Source organism: Labrus mixtus, chromosome 8 (genome assembly GCF_963584025.1).
Source record: "Labrus mixtus chromosome 8, fLabMix1.1, whole genome shotgun sequence".
NCBI lineage: Eukaryota > Metazoa > Chordata > Actinopteri > Labriformes > Labridae > Labrus > Labrus mixtus.
In genome coordinates, this window is record NC_083619.1 from 3,315,928 (window position 1) to 3,341,995 (window position 26,068).

A 26,068-nucleotide genomic window follows, 5' to 3' on the forward strand; every position below is an offset into this window, starting at 1 on the left:
CTCAGACTTCATCCAGAGTTTCTCCTGCCAGACCTCGAGTATTTTATCTGCATTAAGTTCGAGTGAGCTGATGTGAGAACGCAGCAGGATATTATCCAGAGAATTCAGCTCGATCACATAGGAGGGGAGAGTGACGTTTATATCCTGTGACTGCTGCACGGTGTAAAGAGTGTCTGCATGCGACCGCTTCAATCTCCTTGCACGTATTTAACCTGCTGCATTATGTTTTCTGTTAGTCAGCATGTTGTTCTCCGCTCTTTTGATGATGTTGTGATTCTGTTAAACTACAAGTAGCATTGATATGAAAGTGAATATTCTCATTAAAAAACCATCTAGCGGAAAACGTCTGTAGTCGCTCAACACAAAACTTACTGTGGGGCCAAAAGCAAAACGAAAGCCTGAAAGCAGAGGTGTTAAAGAACTGAAAATATGTCCTGAACTTTTCTGACATCCAGCCTGAAATAGTCTGAAAAAGCCCAGGGGTGCTCTCCAGTTCACTCCATTTTGTTCACTCCTGTCCTCTTTCTCTTCTTCAACACATCCCTCATTCCTTCACCTCTCTCTACACTTTGAGTGTCCTCGTAAAGTTGTGCAGGTATTGATTGTAATAACATAAAATGAGGAAACCAACAGAGCAGTGAATCATGGAGAATGTGCAGCAAAGACAAGAGAAAGAGTAAAAATGGAGAAATGTAGGGAAAGACTCAAGAGAGGAGAGGAGTGCGGAATTGAAATGCAGAAAAAACTGAGATGAGATAAGAACAAGTTAAAGATTATAATAAAATATTTTTTATATAAAGAGTATTTATAAAATATCATGATATCAGAGGGAAGGAAAGAAGACGGAATTATAAACATGCGGAAGCTGAGAAACGGATGCATAAGCAGGAAGGATGTAAGGAGAGAAGAGAATGAAGCAATGAGAAACTCTCTCTCTCTCTCTGAGGACCCTCCCATCAACCCGGTGTCCACCCACAGACCCTGACGACAAACCCAGTGCACTGATTGGCTGCTGGATGTCGCCGAGGGGAGGCAGGGTGGAGGTTATGAATATGCATGAACTATAACTGGTTGATATACTGCTGAGGAGAGAGAGAGAGGGAGATGAGAGAGAAGAGGGAGGGGGTGTAGGGGAGGGGAGGGGGAGGGAGGTGAAGAAATGAATGGAGAGCGGGAGCGGGGGAGGTGAAGGAAGATGGGAGGATGGTAAAGAGCAAATGATGGACGTCGAGGGATGATGAGGGATGGAGCGAGGCGAGATGAAGGGACGGGGGGAGAGGAGCGGTATCAGGAGGATTCAGAGGACACTAATGAGACAAATTAATCATACCACACACACACACACGCACACACACACGCACACACACACCTCCCCCATCATCTTAACCCTAGAGAGAGCTCCACTCGACAGTGGTGTGGGTGTGTGTGTGTGTGTGCTTGCATGATATAGGCTGGGCTGAAGAGGGTAGAAAAAAATCAATGTAAACAAACACACACACACACACACACACACACACACACACACACACACACACAGTACACACTCTCTGTGGTGTCCCTGGCTGGCATGCTGTGCAGAGTAGGGTGGGATTATTTATGTGATTGGATAAGTGAGAACGGAGTCCCCTAGGACAACGCCATGCATTTATTACACTCAACAACACCAGGGGTGTGTCCTCACGAGGGGCGGCGTCGTGTGCTAACTGTGCTACATGATGCTAATGTGAAGCTAGCAGGCATGGGTGCTACAGAAAACCCACAAACAGGATCTTTGCTTTCAAGTGTTTGATTCACTGGACTTGTTTTGACTTTGTTACTTTTTTTTTTTTAAATCGCTGTATTTTAAACACAGGGTGAAAACAGTGGACCAAACAGGTCCTACTAAATAAATAGGTACATTATGTGGTCATTTAATGTCAATAACATAAAGGGCAATAGATTGAAATATTATAATAAGGTAAGGGAGTTAGTGTAAGGGTTAAAGGGTAAATACTACTTCAGTTCAATCTGAAGAAGTTTTTCAAATTGAGTCAAATTCCCTAAAGATTCAAAATGTTCTTTTTAAGGCTGTTATATTTATGTTTTTTTAAACAAACATACCTACTGTATGTGAACACTCCAAAGGTTACTCGTTGTTCATTATGGTCACTTACTCATTTTAGTGAGGCAGAATAGTTTGCTTATTGCTATCTTTGATAAATTGACATTTCAGGTAAATGGATTTAGGATTGTTGAGCGCTTTTCAAGGTCACACCTCGCCATGCACACACTGACGGCAGAGGCTGCTATGTATTGTGTCCTTCAGTAACAACTAATCAATTCAAAAACATTCACACACCACCGGCCGCCATCTTGCACAACAACACTTCAACATGTGACTGCAGGAGCTGGGGTCGAACCCTCGACCTTTTGGTTAAGAGACAACCGACTCCAAAGCTAAAAACCTTAAGGGCTTGTCACTGAGAGGATCCCATTAGGATGTATACCTTGTAAAGTTTATACTCTACATTATATGACCATATTTAATAAATAATGTCACACTTTAATGCACTTTTAAAGCCAGTTGGGCAGTGGACACAATCTGTGTGCTTCCAAAACTAATGGAGCAGGACATTTAGTGACAGTAAGTTTAATGTTACTAAAGTCGGCTGTGGCTCAGCGGTAGAGCAGGTCGTCTTACAACCGGTTAGCAATTCAATCCCCTGCTCCTGCAGATTACATGTCAATGTTTCCTCTGGTAACACACTGAATCAGCATGTGAATGTTTGCGACTGTGGCTTCATTAGATCCAGTCGGGCAGATCTGAACTTCACAAAGCAGCTTTAGCCATCAGTGTATTAACGTGTGTAAATAATGTGTCTTTGAAATGTAGAAGAGCTTTGAGTGGTCACACGACTAGAAAAGTGCTACATAGCTATAATCCATTTGCATTTACTACACACCAAAAGAAACACTGACCTACAAGTAATGTAGAACTATTTTTATTCTACATATGCCAAACATCCGATCACTATGAAATGTGTATCCAGATTTAAGGTTTCAAGGTTAAATTGAATGTTTGTGCAGCTCTATGTGCTGTGCTGTCTGTGTCTGTGTGTGTCTGTGTGTGTGTGTGTGTGTGTGTGTGTGTGTGTGTGTGTGTCATTACCTCCTCTACATTAGAGGCAGTCTTGGCTGAGGTCTCCATGAATATGAGGCCGTGTTCTCGGGCAAACGCTTCACCTTCTTCTTTCTTCACCTCTCTCCTCGACTCCAGGTCACTAAAAAGAAAAAAAAACACACCAATTACTGACCAGGACAACAACAAACAACCATTCAGCCGAAGAAGAAAGATGGAAAACAAAACAACAATATTGATCCTCCCTGTGTGTGTAGCAGTGATTTTACTCCAGCTTTGGAAGAAGCTAACTAAAAAAAGCTCTCTAAGCTTTTGTTAAATTTCACCATAAACTGTATAAAACATGGACGTCTGAAGAGGCATTATGAAGCCAAGATGGCAGTTCCCGATGTTGGGAATGCTATCTCATGCTAACTTTTGATCTATTTAGAAAAACAACAACTCTGAACCAATAAAGACATGAGCTATTCAGACCAGGCTGCAGCCATCTTTATTTCTGCTAGGATTCCTTGGCTTTTACAGCCAGCCTCAAGTGGTCCCTCCAGGAACTACAGTTCTTTTTGCACTTCTGCATTAGCTTCATGTTTTAACAGTGGAAGGTTGAAGCTTTGGTTTTACACATCTTTGACAACAAACTGCTTCAGAGGACTCAGATTCGACCTTTTTGACTTAAGATTAGCACTGTCCTGCAGCTAGCCTGGAAACAGCTCCTTCTAAAATGTTTTTATTGATTAAAATTTCCTTCAACTCTAAAGAGAAGTTTACATACAACACTGATAAGTATGCAAGGTCATGCAGGAGGATTGATAGTTTTCTACACTGAGTTGAATTCACCTGAAGGGGTTTGTAATCGTACGAAAAACAGCTTTTTTACTTAACTTCTATTTCTTTTTACACAATGCTGTCATGTAACCCTGTGCCCCGTATAAGCTTCTGTCACAAACAGAAACACTTCCTCTTTAAATCTGTTTTTAGCTCAGAAGATGAAGAGCATAGAAGAAAATTTAATTTTGAGCATCAGTTTGCGAGGACAACTTTAAAACAGAAGTGTATTTCTTTAATTTGAATTAAATTGTGGAATTCTTTAAATAATGATTTGAAGGGCTGTGTTCAGATATTTCAGTTTAAGAAAATGTATAAGAACAAAGTTATCAGACTGTATGAAATTGGCAGTTATTGTGTGTTTTCCTTCTTATTTCTGAGGAAGTGAAGACTGAATTGTCAGATTTGTTTTATGTTGGCATGATATTCATTCATTGATTGATTGTAATTGGACAGACCATCCAGACATTTATTGTTTCTTTTTTGAGTAAGGGGGAGGCAAAACAAGATTTATTCTTCTCCCTGCTCCTTTCCGTACATGGGATGAAGTGTGAATCGTTTCTTCTTTTTTTTTTCTGTTGTGTGTTCTGACATGTACGGAACAAATAAAAAAAAACAAAAACATGAAATGAAAATGACGGGGGTAATTAGTAGGTCTAAGTTGACTGCATGTTTGTTGGTTATGTCACCCAGGCACAGAGGGGGTCGACAGTACTGTGGATAACTACAACATGGCTTTTGGCTGATGTCGATCAGATTTACTTCCTTTTAAATCCCATAAAACTTTGAGTGAATAATTAACTCGTTTCACTTTGATCACAGGCTGCAATGGACCAGCCAACATCAAATCCCAGCCAACATGGACAAATATAAACCACATCGTAGTGTTTACTGCACAGAGCTTCTAAAGCGATGACCACACACTGTTGACGCTGTATACTTATGTAAGACAGGATGTAACCATCATGGTGCAATGCATCTTGTAGCAGAAAGGATCTTGCCTCTTGTTGCCGATGAGCATGATGACCATATTGGAGTTGGAATGTTGGCGAGCGTCCTCTAACCAGGTCGTCAAGTGGTTGAAGGTGTCCCTTCTGTTAAAGCAAACACACAATCAAGAGTCAGTCTGGTTTCCCATATGTGAAGCAGAAGCAACCTGTTCCCCCTATAATGCAAAGAGTTTTACAGCACACATTTATTTACAACTCATCTCACATTCACCTTTCACAAAGCGTCAGATTTGACCTAAGCTTTTTTTACTCCTGCAAATATCACACAAATGCTGAACTTTCTCAGCTGCAGGATTGTTTCGTCAGTAAATTAAAAAAGATATAGTTAAGAACGTTCACAAGCTTGATTCAATTCAAGTGGTAACTACTACTAAAGTACGTTCCCCTCTGTTGAACGCTGAAGGTTATCTTAATATCTGGAAATATCTATGAACTACAAAACTGAATTCTGTCTTTTGTCCTGCTAAGTTTGAATCACTAAAACCTTCAGAACATCATCCTAACCTAGCAAATGTGTCCTACATATTGTAGTAGTAGTAATCATTTATTTCGGTCACAATAAAAAAACAAAAACATTTTGATCTAAAAGGTGTAGGCTGAAGCTTTAGCTTATTACACCTACCCTTGTTACAAATCTTATTATTTAAGACACTACTAGTTTGTTTACAAAAAAACAGAACATATCAGAACAAAATTGTTCCAAGAATTTCTTTCAAAACAAATGAAACAAACAAAAAACAAAACTGGAGGGTGGATGTGCAGAGTGGTGGTCTTGTTACCTTGTGATATCATACACCAGCAGGGCTCCTGCTGCCCCTCTGTAGTAAGACCTGGTGATGGACCGGAACGACTCCTGACCAGCCTGGTAAAAACACAAACAAACACTCAATCAATTCTAAACTTTGAAATGGCCACTTTGTTTTCTAACAGCTTTGATAAGAAGTCTAAGAAGTCATCCTTCCACCAGTCCTTTTTTAACCTACGAGCCCTGTGCATTGGGTCTAGTCCTGATCTTAACAGTCCTGATTCTCAAGCACAGTCTGGCTCCTGATTTTTTAGACTGCTCGGGTAAAGGACAGAGCAAAGTCTGTAACAGGATACAATAGAGTTCTCTCTTTCTTTCTCCATCTGTCTGTCACAATCCCTTTCTTTCTCTCTGTCTGTGCGTCAAACCTCCCAGATCCATGATTTATGAGGAACAAGGAAGGTCACATAAACTGTGATATCATCCCAATAAAACCTGCGTTTCCTTCTCAGTCATTATTTGTCTTCTAAGCATTCTCGTATATGCCCAGAAGCGGAATCGGATTTTAAATAAAATATATTTTTTTGCTAAGTAGTTTCATACACAAAATAATCCTGTTATGGTGCAAAATAAGAAAGAGAATAATAAAAATGACACTGAAAGCAAGTTGAAGCAGTACTCCTCCTGTCAGGAGAAATAAGTTAAATTAAATATACAAATATATAAAATACTACAATATGTACAGTGTGCAAGATGATGATGATGTGTTTGTAGTAAAGATGCACCTAAGCAGTTTAGCCCACTAGGTCACCTTGTACATTCTCTCCCCCTTCAGGTGATGTCACTGTGTCACCTCCTCTTCTTTCTCTATGGATCCCTGGACACCCCCTTCCATCACGTCTTTCACCATCTAGCCCCCCCCCCCCCCCCCCCCATGTCTATTCAATGTCCGACTCTGTCTGATGTACAGTAACAATGTTGTCTGTGTTTCATCAAGGCCGGAGTAGAAAAAAACAAAAAACAGCCCACTATCCTAGCAGCTGCAGCCGTGCACTGCTCTGACCTCATCTTAAAAACCAGACAGTCAGCCAGTGAATCATTCAGAAAGTCAGAAGACCAGCGGACCACTTTTTCACCAATGGAACGCAGTCTGTGAAGCAGTCATTCACAAAGTCAGAGAACCAGCCAGTCATAAAGTTAGTTTTGTCTGCTTGAAAGCCATCCTGACAGTCAGTCAGCTGAAGAACCAGTCAAACGGTCATACCAGACAGAACAGCCACCAGAAGAGTCATGCAGAGAGCAGTCAACCAGTCAGTAATGCCATTAGTGAATAAATGATAAAAAAGGTTGAAAGAGAGGGAACACTGTTTCTGTCTGCCATCTGGCCTGTGCTTGCATGCAGAAACACACAAATGCACACACTCCTATTCATATGACATGTGCAGCCCACACAATGATCCAAGTGTCTCCAGCCATTTAGTTATTCTGCCATTTTCTACAAGTACAAATGTTTCATTGAGCACGGCAGGTTTTCATCTGTCAGAGACGAGATCACCAAAACAACCAGGTGAAATAAAATGACCAAGATGGGAATGAAAACCTGCAGCAGTCTGGGTTTTAAAAAGGATTGACATCATTGTTGTGGTCCGTTTCCTGTCAATGTTTTTTTTCCATGATGTGCTTACGCCATCTGCTGGTCAATTTGTTAACTGCATGTAAGGGAAAACCTGCAGCTGAACATTGCTTAGAATGTCACTTCCTTTCTCCGTAGATCCCACACAGAAAAGTCTTCTGCATTTACATCCACAAGTAAGAAGCAACTGCGTCCCATGTCTGAAAAACTGAACACCTCGAAACACAATTTTCTGTAAAAAGGTGAAAAACTTAACACTTCCATGCAGCCTAATCTGAAATAATCATGTTGTGGTTGTGGAATTTTTATTTTTTACATTTGTATTTAATTACATATATTTTAATCGTCCTGCTTTATTCCTGTATTTAATTTAACTTAATTATAATTTTTGTTTGTCACGTCTGTTGTTGTTTTTTTTGTCTTTGGGTATTGTTCTATAATCATTTATTGTCAGGTATTGTACTGTTGTAAAACATTTGAAAACAATAAAAATGTTGGTCATAAAAAGAAAAACTGAACACCTCAATCACACTGGATGATGCACATTATTCTGAAGACATCACTACCCTACTGCACTACAACAGTGCAGTTGTTGCTGATTTTGCGCTTACTGGCTGTCAGAGTCAGCTGGTTGTTATTGTTAAAGATCAGCAGATCTGAAACCTCCAGTCTGACACTTTGCCCATCACCTTCTATTTCTTAAGATAAAAGTATCCACCCTGTCAGATTTGGATGATGCACATTATTTTTGCCACTATCCTGGTTGACAGGTTGCAGCAGAAAGAGAGAGACTTATCGACATTAACGATACCTCCGGCCAGTTACAGGATATAATCGTTCTCAACCTCTGAAACTCCCTCTCAGTGAATTTTCCTGAATATAAAACCTGGTATGTTTACTAAGGCTGGAGATCTTTGGGTGTCTCACGGTTTCGATTCGATTCGATTCAAAATGATTCTGGATTCAAAGTCTATTTTTGAATTAGTACTTCAGGATCTACTCCAGTCTTCTGTGAGACTGGCTGAATTTCTTGTTGCTCTATTTGGCATTCTACTGAGTTAAAGAGCTAGCATTAGCACTTAGCAGGGAGTGACTGATTAGCAAAAAAATATATTTTTTTTAAAAACAACACCATTTTTTTGGAAGTTATGAATCGATTTTAAATCTTAGAAGAATCTTGATTTTTACATAAATCGATTTTTTTCCCCAAACCTCAAATGTTTACATATCCACTCAAACCGACTTCATTTAGAAAGTTTACGAGGAGCTGGCAGGATCAGTTCTGGCACATGGCGCTCACCCCGACAACATTAGGAAGTTGACAGGAACTTTTGTTCATATGTGAAGAAGGTTGACGCCGAAATATCTCAATTAGCCAAAACAGATCAAAATGGATCTTTGTTTACATAATACTCTGAACTCATAATTTAGAATACCTGATTCACTTTGCATGAATTAGGTCTTGTAGCTGAGTTATTGTGGGCGTGTGGAATCATCCACATCTACCTGATCAGTTCAACCTTCAGTCCTCGTTTATGAAAGAACCTGATGTCACATCACACATTACTGTAACCACAGATTTTACTGTCCCGTGGTTTGTTTACCTCTCTCCTAAAATGTCTCGTCTCCTTTTTTATTGCACTTTATCCTGGGAATACTGGTTGCTGTATTTTGCGTCACTTCTAAATGTTTCAGTATGAAACAGTACATGTTGCTTCCATCTATATTAAAAAGGAAATAATCTTCAGAAAAGGTAAAGGGGTAATCATGGATTTCAAGTGTCTAAAAATGTAAATTCTTGTTGCTGTTTTTTGTTTTGGATTTTGAAAATTAAAAAAAAAAAAATCAGAGAATCGAAAAAGACCAAGTACTTTGAGTTTTCTGTTGAATCTTTCATCACAAGAACCACACTGATTTACAGTAAAGGTAACCAGAGTCTGTGGTTACCTTTACTTACTTTGACTCCATGTTAACATGTGAAGATGAATACAGTCGATGAAATCTAATCTGATAAATAATCTTCTCTTATCTGATGTAATAAATAAATCATTTCAGATTATATCTTAATCTGTTTCTGAAACATACAGCTTCATTTAAAAGAAGAAAAGATGGATGTATTACCGTGTCCCAGATCTGCAGTTTGATCTGTTTGCCATCTATAGTGATCATCCTCGCTCCGAACTCCACACCTGCTCACACACACACACACACACACACACACACACACACACACACACACACACAAGAACACACAGAATCCAAATGAGATTTACTGAATCATAAAGAGCTCAGATTCAACTTCTTCATTATTATTGTGTTAGCAACTTCAGTCCATGCTGGATGCTCGAATGACGGTGAACTCATTGAATACATCAGTAAAGCAAATATTTACATTTAAGTCTCTAGAAAAACAATCACACAAGTCGGTGATAATTGTTTATTCACCAATTTAACCCTGACCGCTCCAAATAAATATTATAAAACATTCTGGTTTCACATTTTGCTCTCTGGTTTTATTTGTTTTAATGTGTTTGCCTCCGAAGAGAACTGGTGGCCGGTCTCCTAAAATGGTTGCCAACAGCAACCTGGAAACTGTTACTTTCAAAACCTTAAATACCTATGTGTACATTATATTGTTGTATGTTTGCTATCCTGTCTCTCCATCTCGACTGACACTTTGAGTCAGATGACCACGGGAAGTTTTTCTTTTCCTGACACTGTCTCTGAGTTTGTGCTAAAGGCTGCGTTGTTTTGTGTGTGTGAATGTTATTAATGAAACCTTTATTAAAAGGTGTCCAGACATTCATCACAGTTCAACAACAAGCCTGCATGAATGAAGTTCATTCAAAGAGTACGCAGCAGATGGAAAAGGTGTCAAGGGAACCTTTAAATAACTCAAAGACATCTGTAGAATTTCTGTACAAAACATTTGTTACTGTAAGCCTGTATATGTTTTAAAAACATGTGAACAGAAGACAGAAGTGGGATTGATCCTTGATGCTGTCACATGAGAAAGAGCACACCCTCTAGTGTGTGTTTAAGCAGGTGTGGTCTGTGGTTGCTGTACAGAGCCCACAATTTAAGGCTCATTTATCAATAACACATACAGATGTGTTGAAGAGGAAGAGACGACGTCATGGAGAATCAAACAGGTTTGTTAAAAGAAACAAACCATAAATATTGTACAATACCACAATGAAAATGAAGAATAAAAGTCAAGAAAGATTTATATCCATGAAAATCTTTCAACAGATGTTTTAATGTTCCTGATCAGATGTCGCCTTACATGTGATTTTCACACTTAAATATAATATAAATCAAGTATCTCCTCTGAAAATAACTCTGTGAGTCATGACTGTCTACAATGGGTGTAACACCCGAGTCCCACTGTCTGTGATGTTTTCAGAGTTTTCAGAGTCCTATCTTCACTTTGTTTACATCGTCAGGACGGCCGGCTGACTCCTCCCCTCATGTATAAAAGTTGTTTAATTGAGGGACTAGAGAAAAGAAGAATAACATACTGTACTCACTGCTTAACTGTGTTTCTAGATCACGCTCATTTCAGGTAAATTTACATGCAGTGTGAAGATACGAGCATAATAAAGATCACTAGCATTAGCATGCTAACACAACAATGCAGCGCGAGTTGTTTTGGTTTCATGCTGGTGCTCAAGGGCGACATCTGCTGGATCAAAAAATCACATAAAGCCTTTAACTAGAACTACTGTAAAATCCGGACATGGCTTCACGTGATCATGAAGCCTTCTGAGTTTGCAAGGCAGGCGGATTAAAAAATACGCACACTGGAGTCTGCGTCAACACACTGAAGAAGAACACAGAGACCAAGACAGCGACTTCACTGACTTTGTGGGTTATTTTGAGTCATTTTGTTCAGATACAGACACAACAGTCTCTCTCTTGATAACTCTGTCCACGTTGTGTACCTGTGCTCGTGCTCGTGCATGAACTGAACCGTGCAGAAGCAGGCCAGGGCCAAGGAAGTGTAACGGAGTAAGTGCACGGATCGGAGCGGTCACACTAGTCAAATGGTCTTTGGGATGGTACGTTTTGCCTAGTGTGAGTGCGCGCTTATACACTGGATTTTATGGTAGTTATTTTTGACAAATTGAAACTATTTTTTATTCTTTCTCTCTTTAAAAGTATGGTTTGGAGGCAATGGAGTAATAATGGTACAAAACATCTGACTGTGTAGACAATATGTGCCCTTACCAATAGTGAGGTCATGGACTGGCTGAAACCTCTTGTCTGTGAACTGTAGTAATAGACATGACTTCCCCACACCTGAAAAACAAAAAACACACAACATTAAAGACTGTTGGAACAATAAATACACAGTAAAATAGAGATGTTCTGATAAGATGATTTAATCTCTGGATCCTTAAGATAGCATGTCGAAGGCCTCCTTTTGCAAAACCATGGACCCAAAATGACCCACCAAAAAAGGTTGGCTTGTTGCATTGCAGCCCACGCCATCACAGTAAGATTGTATGTTTGAAGGGGTGAGTGTGTGACGTAGCGCTTTGAGTCATTAGAAGTCTTTAAATGTAGAATGGACTCCATGTTTAGAATCATTTTAGACTTTGGTTTCATTTTTAAAAAGTGTCACCTGGGCTGAGTTATTATCCAAGCTCTGACCTTCTACCCATGGCAGAGAGAAAAAACATGCTCTATGTAGGTAACAACACTCTGCAGGAAGAAACAAATGATTAACAATAATTCATGCAATGGTTATATTGTAATGATGTAGTTCATCAACCCCAGCAGGGAGTTTACACACTCTTTCTCCCAGCCTGGCTTCAGTCGGCCCAATTAACCTGAGCCAACTGTTAGCACTCTAACTGACCAGCTGGCTTCTTTGTATGTGTGACGCTTGTGACACTGGTGAATCTGCTCAATAAAAGGGATTCAAATAAACAAATTACAATAATGATCATTTGACTGAAATGTCTCGACGTATATAACAAGTTAGAGAGTTATTTAAAACAAACTTTACGGTAACACTTCAAATGATCATTATTCACCATTAACTTGTTGCTTATTCGCATGCTAACTAGTCGGCTACTGGCTGCTTATCAGTCATTATTAAGAGCTTATTAGTACTAGGGCTCGACGATATATATCAAGTTTTTAAGATATATCGATATATTTTCAAACAAGATATAGGGTAAGACAATATGGTTAATATGGATATAGTTTAAGTTTCATTAAAATAACGTTACAGAGGTGCCAGGTCACCTTTTTCTCATCTCACTGATGACTGACTGTCTGTCCCTCTTAACCCTGCTCCTCCTCTCTCTCTCTCTTTTATTGTATTTAAGGAACATTTTTATTTTATAATATTACTTTTTAAATTCACTAACAGGTAGTTTATTTTTTAGTTTAATAAAATACATATCAATATATATCGAGTATCGCCATTCAACTAATCAATATCAAGATGAGTTTTGGTCCATATCACCCAGCCCTAATTAGTACCTCATTCCGCATGACCGTAGTCTGTAGCTAATAGACCATTAACTAAGAGTTTGCCCTCCTAATGACTGCTCATTGACAGGAAGTTAGGAAGTGGTTGAACATGAATTATGATCTTAATATGCGTTTGCTTACTTCAACCTTATAAAGGAAGTACAAAAGTACAAAGAAGTATAAAGAAGTACAAAGCATTCATGCTTAACAAATTCACCCCAAGGACCCAATCAAAAAAAAAAAAATGCTTTACGGCAGCAGTAACTCTTTGGTGACACATGACTCCGGAGGTGAGAGCAAATCTCAAAAACCAAACAAATTAAGAAGAATAACCTGCAGTGCAATATTAGTTGTGTTAAACTTGCATCATAGAAATGCTAGTTTGATGTTTAACCACGTGCTAAAAGCAGACGGAGAAACCAGAGACCAAAAACAGGTAGCCTCACTAACCCTGTTAGTACACGTCGCTGTGATGAGCCTTATGTCCAGACGAGCTTAGAACTAAATAACAGGGACTTGAGATATGCTCCCATTAAAGGCAGGGTTGGTAATTTTCTCCAGATCCACTTTTTAAGAGTCTGGTTGAAATTGTCTTTAGGTCCTGACAGAAATTAATAACTCATGTTCTCTGAAAAAGGAACAAAGATAATCCATCATCTGTATCAGTTTGTAAGTCTGTAAAAACTTTGACCAATGTCTGCCATGAGGTACCAATCTGATGAACCAATCAGACACCTCCCTGTCTCGCTGCGCGTTCTCTACACCATGGCGTGCACTAGCCCACACTCAAAGAGCATGTAAGTAAGGGCCGTGGCTTTTGAGGGAGCGCAGAGGGGAGGGGGTGCAGACGGAGCACTGAGAGAATGCTACTTTCAAAATCATGCTAGTTTTTGAAAATTATCAACCCTGCTTTTTAGTTTGGTGGAAGGAGAAACGCTGCTGAAAATATTACGAGGAGGGCGACTAGAAAGTGTGTGTCTAACTTTTTTTTTATAGTACAAAAAATATAACCAGCAAGTACCATTAAGTAATGCAAGTACTCGAGTATTTAGATGACTGTAAATTATTTGATATATTATACTATTAATAAGCCAAACCAAACTTGAATCTAAGTGCTTACATCTTTTAATTATTCAGCTTTTAAGAAAGGCCAGGTATGGACATTGTGGAAGAAACTGTATATTCAGCACACTTGGGTGTCTGCTAGGTTGAGCATTGAGAAGTGGGAGGTTAGAGGGTTTAAGTTCACACATGTGCTGTAGTGAGTCCTCCTGGTGTCAATGAAATGGAGGAGTAGGTAGGGTGAGAGGAGAAGAGAAGGATGCTCATAAAATGGCCACCAAGAGACAGCGACAGATATCCAAGGAGGTGACAGAGGGGGTTGTGGTCTTTCTCTTTCATGGTTTCCAAGGGTTACCATTGCCAGGCAGCGACGTTGCTGGGCAGGGATAATGTGATGATGGTGATTAAGAGATGGATCGTTCACAAGGAGGACGGCTGTTTGATCGTAGCAGGAGCAAACTACCCACGTTTAAAACCAGCTGTGCCTTCAAATGTGAGATGGCTACAACACATTGTCATTAGTGCAGAGTGAGCCGTGTTTCCTGCAGCATCTGGTTGGAGTTATTAGAGCCTCATCATACCAGGAGCTCCTGTCATGAAGAGCTTCTTTGGAGGAAAAGAAAAAAAACAAACAAACCTAGCAGCCAGGTGACAGGTGGACGGTAAGAAAACAAAACGACAGGATGATTTTCAGATGGATTCATTTACCTGCTGTGGTTTAGCAGTCTGGTTCAATGGATGTGGTTTAACGAGGTAAGCAATGACAAACATCAGCTTCCTTCACTCTACTGGAAGTGTTAAGGCCACAACATCTAAAAGTCTCTAAAAAAACTAACGTCAATAATGAGGCAGTGCCCTCTGAAATCTAAAATTAAAACACAAAGTATGTCTACATTAATTGTCCCTCAGTATCTAATACTGAAGTGCCATGGCCACTGATCACCATGAACTCCTGCCAGCTGGAGCCACCAAATGTCAGCCATTCCTGTGGTTACCTGAAGGTGACATGGCACTTCCAGTGCTAAAAAAAAATACAATCAAATTGGGGTTTCTGTCGTCTATTTCACTGGTGGCCATGTAATCTCAATTTGCCCGATTTCGGCTCAGGATGCCTCTCTGTTCTGGATCCATTGCTTAAAGGTAGAGTCAGTAGCAAAGGTCTTAACAGCTTAAAAACACAACATCCAAACAGGGCTCCTGAACTCATCACTTCAGAAGCACACACACACTGCAGGGTTAGCCTGTACATTTACTGCAAGCTACCTGACAATATTACATCAAGCAAGCTAACAGTCTGTGTTTGACACCTGCCTGTTAGGGCTAATATGATTTTGGCCAAACTGATAATCACAATTATTTTGATCAATATTGAGAGCATCATTTTTTAATTAATAATTTATTGTTTTAAAAAGCTATATATCCTGCGGGGCAAAAAAAACGAACTAAATTTGTGAGGACATACTGGCTGCTGCATTGTTGTCAGAGAAGTCAGCACTTCAACATAGCATGTTTCCTTAATGTCTGATCATATAGTAAGATACCTTTATCATTTAATGCAGTGAATATCTCACACATTGGCCCTTTGAGGGTTCAGTAACTGAACGGTTCATTATATCATCAGGTACTTCTATTATTCAAACTCATTAACCTTAGACATTTCCAAATAAACTAGTTACCTTCCTTGCTTCTCTTTGTTGACAGAGATTTATTATATGTTTCAGAGAAAGGGGTCAAACTTGTTTAAAAAGTGGTAAGTTAGCAGACAGTGCAGACCTACAGGCCAAAAGAACAAAGTCTGTTTTCAGAGGTTTAAAAATAAAGAAAGACTATAATTTTGGGTCAGAGTCAGCCTGCTTTTCTTAAAACCACATCTGCAGAGAGGCTGGCAGGATGCTATGTGTTGGAGGGAAGACACGTCCTAAAACAGATTTGATCCTTTTTTTTTTTTTTTTTTTTTTTTAAATTGAGCAGGACAGGTCAAAGTATGATCATCATTATCTACAATAACTCCCATCCACTGTCTTAGCATACCTCTATAAAGTAATGCACTGAATGAGGGTCTGAATAAATATTAATATTAGGATTTTCTGTCTTTTACTTAAAGAGCGCACAGCAGAGAGCTGATGAGGACCGAGATGTATGAAATAACACGGACAAAGTTCATAAGCAGGACTCTGACTGAAGGTGTTGCCTTTACATGATCCACCAGGATCCAAACAGGACTGCTTTAAATCCTCACCTGAACAAAAACCAATACAACATTTAGAACCAGTGTCTCTAATTCAATACAGCAGCACCACAAGCTTGTTCTGTTTGAAGGGAACATGTCAATGTTTTGATATGAAAAGAATATTCTGGATTATGACATAAAGACTTAAGATAATATAACCTATATATACTAAAGGTATATATAGGTTATACAATAAGTGGTATAGGAAAAGGAAGTGGGAAAGAAAATGTTTGCAACCTAAGGCTAAGGACAAAGAAAAAGCCTGATACATTATTTTCAGACAATTAGGGAACAAAAACTACAACCAATTAAAGAAAAATAAAACTAATTATTTAAAATAGCCTGTTATTCAGTCCAAAACAGTTCTCTCCCCACCAAACCTTTAATGCAGCAGGCGGAGAAACACGTGTCGTGCTAAACAAAGTGGCTTGCTGAAGGTAAAGTGAAGCGTCTAGCCTACATTTACCCTAACGTTAAGTTTTGGCTTAGTATTTCTTATAAGAAGCTAAACTATGCAAATTAAACAACTTTGACTTCAAAGCTATATAGGGCTCAACAGCCCAGTCATTTTCTCCATAGCAGATTTGATTATAAGCCATGATGTCATAACCACCCAAGGTCGACTGACCACGAGCTACCCGAGTGTGAAACGATGGTTTATGCTCCTGTAGCAGACACAAGTTTGTCTGATTTAAGAAAAACAAGGTTCATACATGAAGTTGGGGAGATGAATTACACTACCAACAATCACAGAGTGTCAAAGCAATGTCTCTGATTGGTGGAGCTCACTGTTACCATGGCAATGTTTCCCGCCCCACTGTACTGTATGTGAACCGATTCAAACCGAGATTTTAGCTAGCAGGCTAGCTACTTAGGTAGCTTACACTAATCGTACTAATAACTTTGTTATGTGCATGTAATTTATATATTCACACAACACAAACTACAAGATATAACAACACTTGTATTAACAGTATAAACACAACAACAACAAAAGTTACATTTAAGAAGAAGTGGAATCATCATTCGCAATGGATTGTGGGAGGGGGTTGTTCCTTGACTCTGTAAAACATCACGTACACAGTCTTGTACCTTTGCCTTTTGATCTGTTTTATAATATACTGGTTGTTCTGGTTCCAGTCTTTAATCTCTTTAAGGATTTTTTAAATGCCAAAGGAGGATTGGAATGGGGACTTTTCCAGAACCAGAGCCGGTACTACGGCCGGTCTCTCCTTAAAGGGGACGCCGCGTATACTTACTGTTGACCTAAGTACCTTATACAACCACATTAGGAAACCCCCCCCCACACACACACACTATCCCTTTAACTGACTGACCTCTTCCCGTTCTGCCTCATTCTCTGAATGCCTCGGTTATGCCAATGCTTGCAGATCAAAGTCAACTTGATGTGTCAAAAAAAGAATAGTCTCCTTTTAATCAAACTGAGAAGTACCACAACAACCTGTAACAACCTGTGAGCTAGCATATCACACAGACGCCTGGTGTGTTGAACACTTTACTAAGTAAGGGATAGACCTGGAGGGTAGAGGAGGGATCAACCAGACCTTTAAATCCAAAATAACAAGATACTTTTTATCCTTCTGGTGATCTTCTGGTGTATGGATGGATTGTTACTGAGACCATGGTTTTTTTTGGGCCACATTTTCTAGTTTTATAAATTGGGAGATAAACTGCTGTTTGTTTTGGTGTATCAACACTTAATATGGCAGTTAGTCACAGTGGTACAAATAGACACACCCAACTGAAACATGTCAAACCACTGTAGGCCAAGAAGACTTCCCTCAGACAATAAAGGACCAATAACAAGATAATGACCACTGCCCAAATGTAAAATATGGTCAAATGTAGACTCTGGTGTCATGTTAGTAGAATGATTATTTTTTCTCAATGCACCATTTTCAAGACTAAATTTGAAATAATAATGTACATAGGTCAGTGTTTCCCTTAGGTTTACAGCATTGGGGGGGTGGGGACAAGCCGACATAGCGACCCGACAACACTTGAAGGAATCTTGGTGTTCATTTGGCGTTACTTTTAATGACAGATGTCCTTTTCTATCGGAAAGGTATCCTTAACTGACTTCTTCCCTGATTTCCGACTCTATCCACTATCCTATCTCTACAATAAACTTGTAGGGATAGGACTAGACTTGCTGCTTCATGATATTTATCAAATGTCCTTTTAGCAATCAGTTCCACAGACCCCCCCCCTTCCCCAAATCATGGTATCATGACATGGAATAATGCAAATATGTTCACTATTATCTAGTTTTCTTCGCTGACATAATCTGTTTGTTCTATACTTGAACAATGTAGACCAGAATAGCTGTTAAGCTTTGTGTTGACAGAAATCACATGATCCAGTATTAGCAAACATCCTCCAACAAAACAGACAGCAGCTTCAGATATTTGAAGTTAGGACTGCAGTTTGGTGTAGACTCATTTACAGAGCCATAGCATTTGCAGCTCCTATGGCTTGATAGCTAACATTTTGTAACCGGATACAGGAGTAGAGGGCCCCCCGCGATCAAAAATGTCCTACCATACAAAAGATTTGAAACCACACCGGTGTTACCAACATCCTGTGACAATTAAAAAAGTATTTGATAATAATGCTTCATATCTGTAGACTTCTTACTTTAGTCTTTGTTCTTGTTGGAGAACTCTCTTCTTTTCAATTCCTCATCACATGATTGGTGAAATCTGAAATGCTGCTGTATGACACAAAGACTTTCAGTTTTTTGATTGAAGGGAAGGTTGATCAAATAAGTGTAGACACCAGCAAGGCGACGATACCAATTGTTTTACTGTTTGGAAATCTTAAGTGTGGCATCTGGGCAGTGGCCATCTTGGTTTTTATGAGCCAGCGGTGACTTTATTTGTACTACATTGCCATTTTCTCAATCCTGATGGCAGGTTGCTATAGAAGCCATTTCTTAAACACTGTTTCTTTATTAATGTTATTGTAAACTGAGTAACATTGTGCTGGATTGAAAAAGACTTAACTAATGTTCAGAGGTAACCATCAACTGTAAAACAACGCTTGCTACAAGCCTAAAGAGGGATACTGAAGTCATTTTGAAATCAGGAAATCAGATTTTCAATTTGCAGAGTCTTGGGCTCGTTATTGCTGTGTGATTCATGTTTTGCTGATATACTTGTCTTTTATTACACTGAAAACGCTTTAAACTACACATCACATTCATCCAACTTCTTCTACACATATTGATACACTTTAGGCAGAACCTGCTATCCTGTCTAACACAATCTGCTTTACTAACACATTAACCCATAGATGTTTTTTGTCTTTGGAGCAATTAGGGGCTCAGTATCTGAAGGGGCCAGGAATCTTATAAAGGAACCGCTCTAAGTCCTGAGTCACAACCACCAATTGTTACAGTTTTCTTTCTTTTTAAATATTTGTTTGGGAAAGTCATGACAAATTTTACTAATTTCTTCTTGCAATGTTTCGTCCTTTTCATTCTACCGATAATTACAAGGCTAAACCTGCTTTATAATCTGCAATACCAACAAGAGAATATATCATTACTTGTAATTTAACTAAGCACCAAGTGAATGTGTCATTTGTTTTCATGACTGAATATTCAAGGTAAAAGCTTTTATACCATTCTTTGTAGAATTTAGATTTCATATGTGAGTTTTACAACAACACTAGCTGGACTAAGTTGAATGTAATAAGCTGAAGACATCTTGTAGTTACTTAATATTTACAAACATTGTTTTTGTCATACTAAAAATGTGGACCATCTCTTATCCAGGCAAATATAAGTATCGGATTGGGACTTGGTATCGGCTGATTCTCAATATAAAAAAATCGGATCGGGGACCTTAAAAGCTGATCGGGACATCCCTAGTTTTAAGCTACAGGAAACCTACCGACTATCCAGCTTTATTAGCTGTACAACAGGTGCATAAAAATAACAAGCACACATGTGCAACAAAATGCTATTTAACACAACAACTCTGCAATGTGATCACTGTCTGCTGAAGATTCCTGGAAAATAAACCTGGAAACACATAACCGAATAAGAAACACAATCTGTTCTTCCCATGTTCAGCACTCTTCAGAATAAACAACAACATGCAACATGAACCGCTTTCATAACACTGTGATGATCTTGCAGCCCCGCAAACACATCACCTAAAATAAACTGGACACATGTCTTAATGCATTACATCTTATACGATTACACCGTTTTCTTCCTTTTGGACTTCTGCACTAACCATGTAAACATAAGAGTGAGTATAAATAAGTAGAATATAGGGATGTAAAGATTAATTGTGATAAATCGATTCAAAGGTGTCAAGGTTCACATCGGTACTTTGAAAAATGAATCTCAATAATATGGTGAGCGTCAGCAGCTGGAGAGCAGAGGAAGCATTTTGGCTTCCCAAAGACAGAAAATGAAAGAGGAGAGAAGATAACAGACGAGACAAAAACTGTGTGCAGATATTACAAGAAGACAGAGAACTACACAAATAACACAACCAACATGATGCAGCTTTTAATCCACACCACAGTGAGAAGCTCCAATCACCTCCCCTTGTTGGGGGAAAATTAAAAACATTAAAAGGCCAAACCGGTTAGCAGCTCCTAAAGGAATCTGTTTCAGTCATACTTTGTCTACAGTCTCATTTTGTAAAATAAATCGTGAACCGTATCATGAGTTGAGTGAATCGTCACATCCATAGTAGAGTAATATAAACTGTAAATAAGTTGAAGTATATCTTACAGAAGCAAGTCTTTACACCACTGATGGACTTTAACCACAGTCTTTTGATTAGACATATGTATGTATGTGGTTTGTTGTTCTTACACAGGTGATAAATTAACTGAATAAAAGGAGTTTAGCAAATAACCCAGCAGAGGCCCTTCAGGACATCTCTCTGTAAACAAATGACAACTCCAGTCACACTGGTTTTCAACATTACACTGGACCACTGACCTGCAATAAAGCAAAGAATACAGAGCAAAACATGAGTTAAAACTGGTGCCACAGGTATTTAGTCGAAAAATAACAAGTGGTCTACGCCATTTTAGAGAATATTAGATGATGTGGAGAGACGCTATGGCCTTCTGTGTGAAGGAGAACTGTAATGTTTGGAGCATCCGCAAGACAAATACATAAAAGACAGCGCAGGAATAATCATCTGTTTGTTGTTTAAAGTCCTGATGAGACACTGATTTGCTGTAAAGAAAGCTGCTTACTCAATGTTTAGTGGAACAGCTAGCTCTGACAAGCTAAGCTGTTAGCTGGACTAGCTAGCTTCGGCTAACACCCCCACCCTCGGCGCAAAGGGACAAAAGGCCCAACATCTATGTTTCTGACGAAGCAGTGTAAGAAACCCCTAAAGCAGCGTGTGGATGTGTCATTTTATGGTACTGTCAGGTTGTTTGCAGTTTAATTCATGTGTGATTATAGTGCAGATTTAGAGCTGTCATCCCACCCCTCACGTCTTTTACACCACGTCATTGGACTCTCCAACACTGCGGAAATACAACACTAAGCTAACCGCTAGTAGCTAGCTGCCTGCGCTCTGACAAGCTGCTGTTTACCCGTATCTCCGATGATGATGTATTTGAAGAGGTACGCGTACGCCATGGCTCCTGGTTTGTTGCAGTCAGCTGTCTCGAAAGTTACGCCTCCGTTAAAACAACCGATAACCGTGTGGAAAAGGCAGCTGGCGGCTTGTTAGCCCGTTTTTCTCTGACGGTGCCGAGGAACAATAAACAGCAAGAAGCCGAGGCGCTACGTCACACGGCCCGCCCTCGCCACGCTACAGAATGATGTGTTCAAAGTCTACTCGGATATTTGGCAGTTTTGGGTCTTATTCAACCCTATTTACAGCCATTGTTTGATATTCAGAATTATCAGAATAACTTTACTTTATTATTGTATTTTAGCTTAATCCACATTGATATCACAACTGAAATCATTTTAACATCATAATAATAATATTAACAACACAATATATTAAATTAAATAAAAAAAATACTGTTTCAAGTCATGCCGCAGCTTACTTTTCAGAATCTGACAGCTGAATCTTTATTTGCAGCCCACATCTGAAATTGGATGGATAACTTGCATAACTATTGCATATTAATCTAATTTATTATTATTATTATTATTATTATTATTATTATTATTATTATATTCTTTTCATGAAGTCAAAAAAAATGTTTGTGCAATGTGCTGCTATTTGGGTGTGAGCCTCACTATGTTAACGTTAATGCATCTACAAATTAACTGTATTGGTTAACCATTATTAACCAAATTATGCTCTGTAATGAAACTCACAGTATTCAAAAGATTTAGTTTTTTGTGGTTTTCACATCAGATTGATGTGTAAGTTCTGTTTTCTAAAGCAGCAAAAACTCTGCAATGTCCCAAACCAAGGTTTTCACAAGATTTGCCTTGTTTTTGTTTGTTTGTTTTTGCACAAGAACACATCTAGTACGGAAAAAGAAGAACAGAGTAGGCCTTCAAACACATGTAGAATTTAAAAATGAAAATATACAGATAAACTACCAATAGAAATACATGTATTTATGTATAAATGAGAGAGAGCAGTGATATTTATGTAGATATTTAAGAATTATACATGTTCTGAGAGCTACATCTGCCTTACCAAATCTGTGTTCCCTTTTTGGGGGTTATGTCTTTTACTCTTTTAAAAAGTAGTTCCAAAAATGAGCAGCAGGTGTCACTCCTTACCAATGAGTTTGTACAGCACTACTTCAAAACATTCCTGTTTTTACCCATTTTACACACACACACACACACACACACACACACACACACACACACACACACACACACACACACACACACACACACAATGGAACTATAAACACAGACTTGAAGCTCGTGTATCAACAACATGACTTCAATCTGTTAAACTCTAAAAAAAGCACCAATTCCAACGAACTCTTCTCTTCTTTTGAAATATCTTTCAAAACCACAGTTGTGCAAATCCCTGAACACAAACTGCATCATTTAGGAACACTTTGTTCACCTAGAAACACTGGCCTTCAAAATGCAACACCCTGATAACCACTTAGTCCCACTCTCATTGAACCTGTGCAAACTCAACTGGAAGAACCCCCTTAGTTGTGTGTCAGAGCCGATGAGGCTGAGGTCCTCTGACATGACCTGGATCAGAGGTGGGATGAAGAGTGATCTTGTTGTCAGTACAGTTGAACACTTTGTAATGCAGCAACACATAAATATTTCTTGTTACCTATTTGAATGTGTCCACTTTCTCTACTTACAGAGTGACAGGTTTAATTACTGAGTTTTGCTGCATACTAAATAGGTAACATTTGTGCTGGATATACTGTAATGTAGTTCAACTTCTGTAAATACTATTTCAGGACAGAAAACCTTACACGTTACCCAAATGTCCATTTGAATATGTGATATGATCTCATGAAGCCAAAACAAACATGAACACTTTTGATGGTTGTGTTTATAATTAATCACATCAGTGTTCATTTGATGCTTAAGGCATACGCGTATAATAACTGTGTGTTGTTTTCAGTGGAAGGAATCATTTATGACAAGAGGGAACGTGGTTGCAAGTGTTGTGTTTCATTTGTTTTTGTTTAGAGTTTTGGGAATTTGATCCAACTTAGATCCAACACTGAGAATGTATTTAAATGTATAAGAAAAACTGTAGTGCAAATGTTTATCAGTGAAGGGATCATTAAAATAAAGCAGAACAAAATATAAATTCTAACGATGTGCATGAAGCATAGCAAAGGAAATCACTGGCCTGTCCTTACGTAAACATGTATTAAAATAAACAATGGACAAAGTTATTACTTACATTTTTTTAATCCTTAAGCTCAGTGTGTTTTTGACTAAATGGAAATAACTGTCTGTTTACATAAAGGTTTAATGATAGCTCAAATTTAAAGGTGAGGGGGAAGGGAGAGGAGTTTATCCATAAAAAAAGTATCAGATATTCCAACCTATTTTTTCCAAGGTTGAGTATTTTTAGCTTGCAGGTGTAAGTCACAAAGTTTTGTATGAGCTCAAGATTGAGTACCTGCCCAGCACAGGTCAGAACTTCTGTAGAGGAATCAACAAAAGCTGGTGTATGGACGGCCTGTAAGCCCCTCCTACAAATTGAAGCACACACTGCTTTTTTTTTTTTCAACATATTTTTATTAAAGCAAGTTCAAGACATACAGTGCAATTGGGATGCAGTCAACATCTTTCTTTTTTTTCCCCCAGAAATATTCAAAAACCCAGTATCACTTCTCCCGGTAAACAACCCTCCCAGTCACACACTGCTTGTTAAACTGCCGCTTGTTTTTCATATTTGTATTTCCTGATGAAAACAGATGAACCATGTTATGGTGCTCGTGCAGGTATTTGTGAATTTGTATACACAGAAAGAGGCCATTTTTTTTTCCAGAGATGACTGCGTAATGGCTCGTTGAAATAATATGCCACTGAGACGCTGTTTGCTCTGCAGCGCAGTAAGGGTTGCATTAAACTCCTTGTGTCTTGTAACTTACACAGTATCTTTGTAAATCATTTGCACAGGTTTAGCGGATGCAAAGCCACGCAATCATATTCAATCAATCAATCATTATTTGTGTAGCGTCAATTCATAACAAGTGTTATCTCGAGGCGCTTTACAAACAGAGCATATGGGATAATATGCAGGATTTCTATTCCTCGGGTTCCTGTTGTCCACACTTCCTTGCCCCTGAGGTTGGGTCGGAGCAGGACGTGCATGATGAGGACGCCAATGGTTGTGGGGACAAAACAGTCCGATGGTGGTGGCTGGGCGTCGGGTGTTGGTTGGGACGGCATTTTGTGAGTGTACTCACTTATGTTGCTTCATTCATAGATTGACCAAATGTCCTTTGTCTTTCAGAAGCACCTGAGCTAAGTAGATGTTCCTTGTCCCTCTTGTCCCTTCGCCTGTGAGTTGCAGTCCCTGTTCTGCTTCTAGATCTATGGCAACACGGGAGCTCGCCTGCATTTATAAAGCTCAGAGGACAATTTCTTTATAAGGAATGTGGGGCAATTAACATCAGCAGCCCGGAGGATATGGATTAATAAAGACAGAAATTAAGCAAGGCAGACTAAAAGGGACCATGAACTATTTGATGACTTTTTGCAAGTAACCCAAAAACCAAACAGATCTTTGACAGAGTAAACTGAACCCCTCTGAAGTATAACTGAGCCTTTATATGTCGTGAGTGTTCAGTTCTGCCAAAGTGCTTCAGGAAAACGTGTGTAAGGGAGTGTTTCAGAATGTCAGAACATCTTGAAGACATCATGGTGTGAGAACAGTCAGGCCTTTGACTTTCTTCATCATGCAGGTTTTCTCATCTGTTGCTGTCAGTTCCCCAAAGGGTGGGACACACACACACACACACACGCAAATATCCAGGGTAACAACAACAGCAGAAAGGTTGAGACAAAAGTAACAGACTAAGAAACCATTATAAAGTTAACTTCAAAATAATTGTTGTCAGGCAGCATGTTTTTGTTCACAGTCATCAACAAAGGAAAATACTGATCTGTCATTACTTGGAAGAAAGCCGCGGTGAACAAGCACACCTGCAGTGAATAAATAAGGAGAGAGCAAGAAAGGAAGAGAGAGAGGGACAGAGAGAGAGAGACACAGACAGAGAGAGAGAGACAGAGAGAGAGAGAGACACAGACAGACAGAGAGAGAGAGAGAGAGAGAGACAGACACAGAGAGAGAGAGACAGACAGACAGAGAGAGAGAGGGAGAGAGAGAGAGGGGGAGGGACAGACAGACAGAGAGAGAGAGAGGGAGAGAGAGAGAGAGGGAGGGACAGACAGACAGAGAGAGAGAGAGAGAGATAGAGAGAGAGAGATAACAGCAGGGTAAATAGGAGAGAGAGGAAGAGGAGGAGCAAGAGAGAGAGA

General features: G+C 39.2%; 1 protein-coding gene across 1 annotated transcript in view; it reads right to left on the minus strand.

Moving 5' to 3' along the window:
• rab2a (RAB2A, member RAS oncogene family) overlaps positions 1 to 21,913 on the minus strand; it is a 30,103-nt gene extending 8,190 nt beyond the window's left edge. Inside the window, exons 1-6 of the mRNA XM_061043854.1 lie at positions 21,706 to 21,913; positions 11,559 to 11,630; positions 9,450 to 9,517; positions 5,730 to 5,812; positions 4,942 to 5,034; positions 3,149 to 3,260 (exon numbers count right to left, since the gene is read on the minus strand). Coding sequence (XP_060899837.1) covers positions 3,149 to 3,260; positions 4,942 to 5,034; positions 5,730 to 5,812; positions 9,450 to 9,517; positions 11,559 to 11,630; positions 21,706 to 21,751 — 474 coding nt within the window. The 5' untranslated portion in view covers positions 21,752 to 21,913. The remainder of the gene's footprint in view (positions 1 to 3,148; positions 3,261 to 4,941; positions 5,035 to 5,729; positions 5,813 to 9,449; positions 9,518 to 11,558; positions 11,631 to 21,705) is intronic.
• Positions 21,914 to 26,068: the final 4,155 nt, after the last annotated feature.